The sequence below is a fragment of the Filicampus tigris genome, chromosome 8 (assembly GCF_054856515.1).
Source record: "Filicampus tigris isolate MCC_2025a chromosome 8, RoL_Ftig_1.0, whole genome shotgun sequence".
Taxonomy (NCBI): domain Eukaryota; kingdom Metazoa; phylum Chordata; class Actinopteri; order Syngnathiformes; family Syngnathidae; genus Filicampus; species Filicampus tigris.
Genome location: NC_141224.1, coordinates 13,820,771 through 13,832,814, shown reverse-complemented (window position 1 = coordinate 13,832,814; position 12,044 = coordinate 13,820,771). Strand labels below are relative to the sequence as shown.

Sequence of the window (12,044 nt, the reverse complement as noted above, 5' to 3'; positions counted from 1 at the left end):
AAACATTTAATCATAAATCATTTAAAGATCCCCATAAGTTAACTGTCAGCTATAGTCACAAATATCGCATTTTGCAAGCATTGATAAATAAATTAATCACTGATTAAAAAAAATAACTTAAAAGTATAGTAAGTAACCTATTACTCTACACAGATGGTAATATTGTAGAGAAACATTACTTTCAAATACAAGTAACTAGTAATATGAAATAGCCATTGACTATTTTTTTGGAAAGTAAGCCTCAACCAAGGTTTTTTTTTTCCCCCAGAGTTCAGTGATCCTCACTTTTAATATCAAATAGGTTTGTGGCTCCAGGTCAATGTGAGACGGACCAAATGGCTTTGAGTATTTAATCTAGCCACCCCTTGATATAGACACACAAATACAACGCATTTGTTGAAACATCTTGACATCTTTATTTAAACAAGTAATATAAATAAAAAAGTGCATAGAAAAATTAAACAGGTTTAGAAATACGTATACAAATATTTACAAACTCAGGGTTTATTTGTACATGGTAACAAAGACATAAATTTTCAAGATCACAATTTTCCTCATTTTTGCCTTTAACACTTATTTTAAAATAACCCTACTATATATATGTATATATATTTGTGTGTGTGTGTGTGTGTGTGTGTATATATATATATATATATATATATATCTATATATCTATATATAACATATAGCTTTCTGAACAGATGCTGGGCGAGACGGTCTGGACCTTTTTTTTTTTTTTAATTTTTAGATGTCTAATTACAATTTTGCATCCTTCATTGCAAACGCACTAACACACACACGCACCTAAAATGACACAAAGTCAAGTGTCGACAAGCAAACACCAACTCTTCAGACATTAAAACCGAGTTATCCTGTTTTTGCATCAGTATTCCCAAACATCTGTCGTGACAGCTGAGGTAGAATCCTTGCAATGAGTTGGGAGTGACTCTGTTCCTTTTTTTTTTGTTTTTTTTGTTTTTTTGTAGTAAGTGATTGACACTAAACAATCTGGGCTCCATCCCAGTGATTGGACATGCAAAATGGGCACAGAGGTTGACACACACATTTAGTCTGTTCAAAAATGTTGGGGGAAAACCAGAAATACGAGGGCCTTGGAGGGGGGAAAGGGGGTAGAATCATCAAGGGTTTAAGGAGGCAAACAGTGCTCACTTTACTTCTGTGGCATTCTCTAAGACCGTCATTTTGTTGCCACAACATAAACATGAAATAAAATTAAAATATTATTCTTTAAAAATACCTGGTTAAAAAAAAAAGCCATAAATGTATAATTCGATTGCCTAAACAGAAAATTCAAGTAAATTAGTGAAACAAAGGACAACACTTGTAAACAAAACAAACCGGGCACTACAAATGGAGCTGTACACCCACCACCATTTATACAAAACAACCTTTCACCATTAAAAGTAAAAACCAAAATGCAAATAAATATCACGACTAATTTCAAACAGTGTGAATTCAATTACACTCATTAAAGACAGTACTGAACAGCACTAAGAACAACATTTCCTTACTATCTTAAATTAGGTGCTGAGTGCATCGTCCCCGGCTCCGTTTTCGACGGCGGCGGCTTGTCGTGATCGCAACAAGCCTGTTGCAGGAGCTTAACGCGCACACTCAGTGGCAATTTACACCTGCGTTCTCCCTGATTTACAGATCAACAGCATCGAGTTTTGTGAAATGGAAATGAGTACGGTCGTTTATGTGCAACTGCGGGACAGTCTTGTTGGAATAGCTGAAGAGTAGAGCGGAATAAATAACTTTTCAAAAACTGATATTCATCACTCTTAACTTTTGGTTTGGGTAGTGTTTGCTACATATACTGTCTGTACATCAAGGAAGTCTATTTCACTGAAATGTTTTAACTCTAAAAATGGACAGAGAACATGATGAGTTTTTCAATGTTGTTAAGTACTGCTCGAGTGAATTTATTTAAAATATGCATTCTGCGCAGGGTGAACACAGCTAAACCGATCATTATCTGCAGGACATCTCCGTCCTGAGAATACCCTTCAATGCTTAGCACCATGGTTGTCATCTGGAAGGGGGGGGGGAGGGAAAAGCAATAAAACGTCCACAAAAAGAGATGTGCAGATCATAAAATAAGGTTTGGGTGAATATATGGCTCAAGAATTGACCTCACTACAACACAGATAGGGCATTAACGTTCCCTTCACTACAGGATGGAGCAACGATGATCATGAATGTATGATAGAAAGACAACGCTTCCCCTCTAGAAAACGACTAAAACTTAAAGAATCTCTCAAAGCCAAGCTGAAGCTTTTCAGCGTCGATTTTGACAAATAAGGCTTGATGTGTGTGTCTCCCAGAAATGTGGCTGGGGTTCCACAGTGAAACAGAAGCGCCGCCGGCCATATTATAAATAATCAAAAGGTGAGTCGTCGTCGTCGTCGTCACAGGCAGCCTGGGGTACCCTTCAAACACGTATCAGTGTAGGACAACCTTCTCTTCTGCTCCTCCAAACCACGCACACAGAACGATGTCAACTTGTCTCAATAGTGGCTAATTTCCGTTGTGCGCCGAGTGCCTTTAACATTTCGGAGCTCCATCCAGTGCCACCTTAATTTAAGGCTTACTAGTAAAAGAATCTCTCAGTCTCTAACGACGACGGATTTCTCAGTTGAGGAAACGTCGACAGCGCCGGGCGCCGCAGTTACAGTTGAGCTTGTTGCTGGCGTCCTCAATGGGGAACTTGTAGTCGTAAGTGAGCTCCTCTCCCCTGTAGATTTTCCTCAAAGCAAAGATGACAATGTGCTTGCGGCCCTCCACATTGATCACTCGCGAGTAGCAGTTGGGCTCACACGAGTGGTTGATGAACCTGGCTGCATTGCCGTGCATGGTCGCATCCACCACATCAAAATCATCGATGCGGAACATGTAACAGCCAATGCCCTGGCAGAAAGAACACAACAAACTCATTTGCCCCCTTTCTTGTCACTGTTTTTTTGGGGGGGGGTTTTCCAATCGTAGTGTTCCCTCACTATATATCGCAGTTCATCATTCACTCGCTTGCTATATCGCAGATATTTAATTAATCGTTTTTAGAGTACATATACTGGCAACTGAATAAAGAGTCGCATGCCTTCAGTCTTGTACCACATTGTGCTGTCCACGGTGCATGTTCAAAGCGTACTTTTGAACGCAGCCCCAATTGTTTTGCAGATGCCGAATTGGCGGGTGCCGCATGCTAAAGAACGTGGCAGTAAAACACCAAAAGCATTTACCAACTTCCAAAAGAAAATAGAAAAAAATGCAAGAAGTAGTAGTCATGGCAACTATTGTGTAACATGTCACTAGTTTAGCATGTGGATTACACCACAACAAGGACTTACTACTTAACCAGGATTCTAACTTTGGCTACAATGCAACACGGGATTCTAGTTCAGGTAACCGTTTTAAAATAAAAAAAAAGAAACTTCCGTGGTTAAAAGTCGAAGTTTCAAATCTAACCGGAACTTGTTTGTTGCTGTCAACACGATTAGGATACGGGGATTTTAGGTGTGAGTCCAAGCTCTACTGTTCTTGGTCTCGTTTTTTGTAAAATACTTTTCCTCCAAAAATGCGATTTATATTCCAAAGTGACTATTCTCCATGATGTTTTTTTTTTTTGACTCGTGCATTATATAATCCCAAAAATGTGGTATATACAGTATACGATACACGGTGTTACACATGCATGCACGGTTCAAACTGATAAAAATGAGACACCTTGCCATCGTAGTACTTCTCCCTTTTGTCCGTGAGCACCGATCGAATTACAATGCCAGCGTACTCGATGACCATCTCGCCTGCTTCAATGTTCCTCTTGCAGAACAGTCCACGTCCATGGATTGCAGACCTACATCAAGTGGGATCAGAGATCAACAAATGACCGTATTCAGAAACATTGTGAAAATACATAAATATGTCTTTGGGATTGAACAACAAAAAAATGTAATGTTTTTTAAATAACAAACATTGCACTCTATAATATTGTATTTTATCCAAAGATATAGTAATTTCATAATGAAATAAAATGTATAGAATTTAACAATTTCAAAAAAAATCCCCACTGTGAGTACTATTATATTATGTTGTGTCCAACATTTGTAATCAAATAACCGCTGTTAAAACCATTTTAACAGCGCCAAGACCGATGCTATTAATTAGCCTGTCTATGGTGTTTTGCATTGTGTGTTAGCATTAAGCTAGTTGACTGTAGTATGACTAATACACGTCATTCTCTATAGTTTATCTTTAGTTTGAGAGTAAACGTCAACTGGGGGTGGCAATAAACAGCCTTAAGCCCATTTTGTTTAGAACTGTTCATTATCTGCTTAGCTACGGATTAATGTGAATTGAGTTCACTCATTCTGAAATTTTTGCTCACAAGTCAAAGCAAGAAAATCTGACCCACAGCTTGTATCTCAAAAAACTTGTAAAGCGGGTCATTTGTAATTCAAGGCACCACTGCATTGGGGTTCCAATTTAAAATTGAAAAAATGTCTAGAGGTGTAGGAAGACTGTTATATGTGTGCTTTTTGTGGTGTAACACTTTGTTTTGTTACGAGTTTACTATTCCTAGAGTGACCTAGTAACCTAGTGGTTTGCGGTGTACTTGTGTTGGGGGTACATTTTACATACTTATTCACTATGGAATTATTCAACAATGTCCTTTGTGGAGATGACCTCATTGAAAAATGTGGGAAACAATGGCAAATATTGTTCACTGCGCTTTATCTAGACCATATTAATCCAAACTGCACTGATTCTCATAGCACCTCCACTACAAGTAAATTACATTCATCAACTTGGATTTGTCTGTTCACAAGTTTGTTTCTCTGGTTGCAACTCTGCTAAGTAGTTTTAAGATCAATCTAGATTGTTCTATACTGTTCCCTTTAAATTTGGGTGAGAATACTGACACTGATCACATCCTAAAAAATGATATATTTTTTTATGACTGAAATTAATTAAATCATTGCATTTTTTATAGAATAAGGTGAATTCGAAATAATGTCATTTATAAAATTCTGATGAGGAAATTATAACAAGTGTGAAAAATATGTAGAATGTAGAGGTACTCCGATAAGGGTTTTATGTAGGGATTGACTGATATGTTTTTTTTCAACGCTGATACTGATTATTAGAAATCAAGTAGGCTGATATTTAGAGCCAATATTCACATTCACTAAAAGGGAAAATATTGGCATCAAAATATTCAAAAATACAAACTCCAACTCTTAACTTTGTTGAAATGTTTTTAAAGCATAGGTTTATAAAACAACTTTCCCGATTTGCAAAATGTTTCTTTTTTTTTTAAATCTTAGACAAAACACATCTTTCTTTAAAATTCTAAAATAAAAATAAGGAAGCTTCCAGGGTTATCTGCATGTCTTAAAAAGTTAAATGAAAACTTAAACAAGTAATTAGCTCTTTATTGTTTTCTACGATAAATAGTTTCCCAAAATTTCAAAATATGTTATGTTCAATTTTTACTTATTTTACTAATTTCAAACAAAAACAGAAGGTGCAGAGAGTTCCCAGGGTCAGCAGCATCTCTTATGAAGTTAACTAAAAATTTAAATAAATGGTTCCCTGAAGTTAACACAGTTATAAATTAATGAATTAATCTATTACCACCCGTCAGATTTTTTGTATTTGTGCATCTGTTGCAGGATGCACACTTAACGTAACTCAAATCACATAAAAGTTCCACACGGCAGACATGTTTGGTTGGGTTTGCCGCTGCTGCACACCTGCGCAGTGTGACAAAAGGGAAGAGGGAAAACTACACTGCACACAGGCTGGTCTGTAGTGGCGGCAGGCGGCAAAGTATGAGCTGCGGGTGATCGTCCAAAATAGGCTTTGACTGGCTTATGTCAATACGTATTTTTCACAGAAATCGTCCGATAGATCGGAGCACCATATAAACTCTATACAAGTTAACGGCCTTCCAACACTATTTGGTGAACAAAATTCAGAGCTGACCTGTACACGCCAACAGCCTCCTTTGATGTCCTTTCCAAATGTCTGAAGCGCATGGCCATTGGTAACTCCAAACTAGTGGCCCGTCTAAAACAGAAGAGGATTCATTTAGCATTAAATCAGGAAAATATGCTAAGACTACCAGCATAAAGCCTGACCTTGTGGACTTCAAAAGAACATCATCTTCTTCATCGTCATAAGAGCCGATGTCAGGAAGCTGCCTATGCTGAGATGCTAGGAAGTTGAACATGTCAAAGGTGGATTTTCTGTTGAGAGAAAGTATTTTCAGGTTGAAATGAGTATTTGCCTCCTTAGTTCAAAGCTTTATCACAAAGGAAATATTTAACTGTACTACTCTTTTACAATACAGTTTACTGGAAGTTTGCTCAGCATTTTATGCACACACCTAAAGTAGAATTCGGAGCGGGCACAACCAGTGGGATTGACAGGCAGATCATCTTCCTGGCTGAACTGCTTGAAGAAACGGAAAGCGTGATGTTGGCAGCGGTGTGCTCCTTGAAGTTGTTCCAGCAAGAAGACCACAGCATCATGGAGAAGACCAAGCATTCGGGCGCCTGTGATCCTCTGGAAAGCCAGAGGTCTCAACTTTGCAATTGCACGCGCTTCTTGCACACCATCTATCACCGCTTTCCAAGCCACTATAGGGACAGTTGAGAATCAAATGAGTTAAAGGTGAATTCATAAAAAATTGAGGTCAAATTTGACCAAATCAGATTCACCCTCAATCGTGTCTGCCTCCACATTGAAGCCATCATCACTGCTTATCTGGAATCGTAAGTGAGGCTGATCTTTGTTTGTCAGACACTCCTCATCCTCATCAGAAAATGGCAAGTCGTCATCAGAGGCGGAACCGGCGCCTAAAATGCAAATCAAATTTATAAAAATGCTAACATAACAGTCTTATCAGGCTGGACCTGCCATAAGTCATATAGATATAGATTTAGGGTACAAATTATACATATGAATGTCAATGTAAAAGGTACCAGAGTATTTCTTCCAGTCAATAAAGGTGCTGTGACCCACTGGGTCCAAAGTTTGCTGCTTGCCATATTCACCCCGAGGTATACGGTCCCACGGATCACACCTGGAGATAGACAAAAGTGATTGTATTGGACAAAGCAGACGTAATAAATGTCATAAGAACTCTACAAGCTGCAATAATCACTTTTTTTTAACAGATCAAATACATTTAAAGTACAGTACTTTCGTTATTATGTGGGAGAACCTGTGTTTTTAGTATGCCTTCGTTTTTGTAGGATTTGGTTTTCAGATTTTTTTTGCAGAAATTTTGTCCCAGTAGTCCTAAATTTGCTCGATTTTATACAGATGAAAATATTGTGTGCCAAAGTCATCCGGCTGCAAGCATGACTCAACCAATCATTTCCTGGAACAGAGTGCCCACACAAAGCATTCCATTTTCACGTGCAATGAGTTTTTTTGTTGCTTGTTTACGAAATGCGACTGTTCAATTAGCCATGATTAGGCTAAAGAAAGTTCTGAGTGCACTTTGATAAAGAGGATGAAAAGCAATTCAGGAAAGGATTTTTTAAGTACGAAAAAGGTGGATTAACCTTCCAAACAATAACCTCTCCTGCACCCTCTGGCCTCCTCGCTGTCTGTCATAGACCATCAAGAGTCTTCAATGAAGGTAAAAGTGAAGTGTTTAAAATTTTAGTATTTATTTCACATTATATTTTGTATATGAAACTACAGTTATTCACTATAAAATGTATTTTTAAGATAAATTTTTTGGGGTGTCTGGAACAAATGAATTGGATTTACATTTGGATTTTAGATGGAAAAAGCAAGTTTCCAATGTACACACATTATTGTCTCCATGCAACAATAACTGCAGGCACAATGCTGTTGTTATGTCCACTGTGTGTGCAAGGTAGGGAGGGGTGGGCGATATGACGAGATCGTTAAGCGGTTTAACGTGATCACGATCTCATAAAGCCGAAAGATCGTTTGATCGTCTACATGGCACATTCTAAACAGTTTAGCTCTATGGCGGCGCAAAGCCGCTGACGTGTATACCTGTCCAACCAATCACAGCATGCACAGTGCACGGTATGTGACACTCCCCGCCTTCATGTTTGTTTGTAAAGCGGGAGGCTATAGAGGAAAGTCACCACGAAGCAGAGTTGGTCCCGAAAAGAAACTCCACATCCACAGTGTCGATTTGGTTTGGCTTTTTATGTTTACATTATGTTACCTTTTATGTTTACATTCACTGCACATTTTGATAAAAATTGTCACTATTCAAATTAAAATCTGTTCCCAAAGCTTAGCTGACTTAAAATGTCTTTTTTTTTTTTTTTTTTTTTTTTTTAGAGTTTTATACACATTTTAAATATGTTTGATATGTTTAACATAAGGAAAATGGTCAGAAATGTGCAAATTAGTCTAAAAAACGATCATGATAAAATTGTGATTGTGATTTTATTTTTAAAAAATCGTAATATGATATTTTTGCCAGATGGCCCACCCCTAGTGCAAGGCGTCTTTATATCAACATCTATACATCCATTTTTTTTTTTTTTTTACAACTCTTATCCTCATCATGAGTGAGCTGGAATCAAATCCAGCTGACTTTGGGCAAGAGGCGGTGTAAGGCTCGGACTGGTGCAACAATAATATTTATGTTTTTTTATGCTGCTAGTTATTATGGTAAGTAAGATAATAACGTTTTATTGCCAACAATATTGAACATTGGTATTGAAATGTCGAACAATAAATAAAACATCTTTCATTAATAAAAAAAAAATCTTTAAGTAAAACAGACTCAGGCTCTGTTCCCCAGAATGGCACTTGGGCAAACAGAAAATTAACGTGCCATGAGTATGATAAAATCATCATATTCAAGAAGTTTCTTACCCAGAGCTTTCAGAATCACTTTGTCGCTCCTGCTTTAACTCATCCAGGTTCAATATTCCTTTAACAGTCGGAGTCTTGATGCGAACTCCAGAGGCCCTGCTGGAGACACTTGGTACGCTTGGCCGGTTGCACTCATCCTCGCTGGCAGGTTCAGAGGCTAGAAAATCCACTTTAGATTTCTTTGTCACGATACGGTCAGAAAGCGAAGAAACTCTCTTCATGCGGACGTGGGTGCGAGGGCGGGATGCAGGAGCAGGTGCTGTTTTGGGGCATGGTGCTGGAGGTTCAGGCTCAGTGAGTAGCCCAGGGGGCAAAACCAGTGACGAAGGGCTAAGTGTCCGAAGCCCGCTCCACTTGGGGGTGTAGTTGCTTGCCATTGCCTGGTTTATAATTGCTTCGGCACTCTCCGCAGGAGTTATGTCTGAACTCTTTGTTGGTAAAGTTGACTGCCCAACTGTCTTGGAGGACTTTGATTTTTTTGATGCACTGGACTCTTTCTTTTTCTTTGGTTTTTTCTTGTCTGAGGCTGTTTCATCTTTGGGCTTTTTTGTATTCTTTCTTGCCTTTTTTACATTTATTGATGACAATGCCCCATTGCTATTGTGAGTCAGCAACTGTGTAACTGTGGTAGGATTCTGCTCTGGAATAGTGGCTGTTGTGGAAGCGGTTGACATTATGATTGGCCCAGGGGGAGGAGTAGACATGTTTCCGGCTGCTGCTAGTGTGGCGGACAGTGCATTGCTTTGCAAAAGACTGGCAATCTGAGTGACACAGTTAAAGGATGGCGCATTAGGATTTGGCAACTGGAATGTGTTGCTGTCTGGGTTCTTAACAAAAATCTGTCCAAGACGGTTCACCAACAGGACATGAGGTGTAGGGTCCACATTTGGACCTCCAACTTCCTTCACGGTAAGAATGGCATGACCGGGCAGAGCTGGGGATACCGCAGGCTGCTGAGGTTCTAAAGTAGGCCTTGGTGTAGAAAAGTTTATTGAGATTGTGTGACCAGATGAAGCGTCCTTCTGCACAGATGAAGAGCTGTAGCCATTTAAAATCACCGGGGATGTGGTGGTTTGGATTGTTGCTGGAGCAAGTGAACTAACTCCAGGAAGAGAACATACTGAAGCAGAGGAAGAAACAATGGTGACAGCTGTCGAACCCAAAGACTTTGCCTGGGTGGAGTGCATGGGTACCGAGATGCAACTAGAAGTCACTGCTTGGACAAATGTCCCTAATAACGAAGGTTTGTTTGGGGGTGTAACATTTAGCAGAGTCTGTGTCGGGTCTCCAACATGGGTTTGGGTGGATAATTTGTTAGACGAGGGGTCCCTTTGCTCAGAGGTTGAGCCTTGTGATGTGTTGACGGGCTGTAGTGTTATACTTGTGAGCGAGGGCTGTGTGAAACCTGGTAAACTGGAGCACATCTGAAGAGAGTCTGAAAGTCCACGAGAAGGACATTGCACTTGTGTCGCTTTTAGTGCACTCTGGACATTGTCACCGGAATTAGCCATGGAGTTACTCGTTATGTGGTTATGTGGTAACACAGCGCAGGCCTCAGCTGATGGTACAAAGTGGCTACTGTCAGATTTTGACTTAAGGGGTTTTGACGCTTCAGCCTGTTGGGATTCTAGTGGTGTGCAATCTAATACAGGAAGCATCTCTCCTAAATGGGGGTTACAGTCATGTGTCTCAAGAGTAGTAGGCATTCCAGAGGCAATTTCTAGAGTGGAACTCTTTAGAAGCTTCTCTGAATAGGAATTCTCAGGCACCTTTGTCAGTAAATTAGGGATCCCCTCAAGGGTAGGAAGCACATTTTCCTGAGATCTGTCAGCTTTTTCCACTTTGTGAGAAGAAGACAGAGACATCTGTGATGACAGCAACTCCATACGGATCTCTTTTGACGATCCTGGAGGATTCTGCAATGTCTCTATGGGGTTACTGACTGCAGATAAGATCGTCAGGGATGAGGAATCTTTGTGCTTGTAATTTGATGGCACTTTCAGGTTCTGATTCAGACTTCTATTGGTTCTGGTAAATGTTTCTGATTCAGGGATATCACTGCTGGTTAGGTTCTTGGTTGGAATATTTTTACTAGAACCATCAACTTTCTGAGGATCATCACTTGTAGAGATGCTTGCATCACTCTCTGTTCCATCATCTACACCATCCAATTGAGGCATGTTCCTGGAGGAAGTGGTTGCGGGAGACTTGGAATGCTCTTTAGACCCAGGACAGCTGACAATAGTCCGAGAGAAGTCAAAGTAATGTTCCATATCATCATCAGAGGAGGTGTTGCCCAGGTCATTCCTGCCTGAGGCTGCTGACCGTGGCAGACTGGCAACAAGAGACTTTCTTTTCTGCACCTCTTGGGCTCTACTCCAAAATTCTTCTTGATCATCCCCTTCCACCACTATTTGTCCACCACAATTCATAGCCACAACTTCATTTAGGATTGTCTCTTCAATTTCCAATTCTGTCCTCATCTCTTGTCCCAGAGTCAAGCTGGGATCCTTGTGATATGAATTAAAGGTAAATTCGTCATCATCCTTCTGTTCATCCAAGTCCCTCTGAGGTGAAGTGCCATTTGCGGGGGAAACATCTTCCGGCTCCGGTGATGCCAAGAAATTGTGCGGCACTTCAACAGAGTCTGATTGACTCAGTTCAAAAGATAACCGAGACCGGGGTAAATTCTGTATAGATGGAGAGAAAGACAGACTTGGAGATGCAAATGTCCCAGCACTGTCCTGCCAGGGAGACTGAGGGAAGAAAGCTGAGGCACAATGGGTCTTCGCATTACCAGGGCAACGGACTGAGGAAGAATTTCTGCCCCCAACTGGGCGGGCTATTGAAGAATTTATGAGGCTGTCTGAAGTAGCACTTGAGAAAATTGGGGAAGTTGGAAGAGATTTTCCTGCACGAAGAGTGACTGGTCCAGTTGGAAGTCCCAGAGGAGCGGGAGACTTATTAGTGCGTATGCTTGTTGCCTGTGCGTGGGGGTTGTGGCGTCGAGCTCTTCTGGTCTCCTCTAGATCACTTACTGTTAGTATGTGATGAGGTTTTATTGGGATTGCTCCTGGAAAGAAGACAGAATCTATGGATTAAACCATGAGAAGTATCAACCTGTTTTGAGTGACTAAGTT

At 40.0% G+C, this 12,044-nt stretch overlaps 1 protein-coding gene across 2 annotated transcripts in view; it reads right to left on the bottom strand.

The window, feature by feature from the left end:
- Positions 1-392: 392 nt before the first annotated feature.
- Positions 393-12,044, bottom strand: part of kmt2bb (lysine (K)-specific methyltransferase 2Bb) — a 30,910-nt gene continuing 19,258 nt past the window's right edge. For both annotated transcript variants that reach the window (XM_086037589.1, XM_086037590.1), the window contains exons 29-36: positions 8,905-11,977; positions 7,011-7,111; positions 6,747-6,884; positions 6,413-6,665; positions 6,165-6,272; positions 6,010-6,093; positions 3,748-3,877; positions 393-2,931 (exon numbers count right to left, since the gene is read on the bottom strand). In XM_086037589.1, coding sequence (XP_085893715.1) covers positions 2,656-2,931; positions 3,748-3,877; positions 6,010-6,093; positions 6,165-6,272; positions 6,413-6,665; positions 6,747-6,884; positions 7,011-7,111; positions 8,905-11,977 — 4,163 coding nt within the window. In that variant the 3' untranslated portion in view covers positions 393-2,655. The remainder of the gene's footprint in view (positions 2,932-3,747; positions 3,878-6,009; positions 6,094-6,164; positions 6,273-6,412; positions 6,666-6,746; positions 6,885-7,010; positions 7,112-8,904; positions 11,978-12,044) is intronic.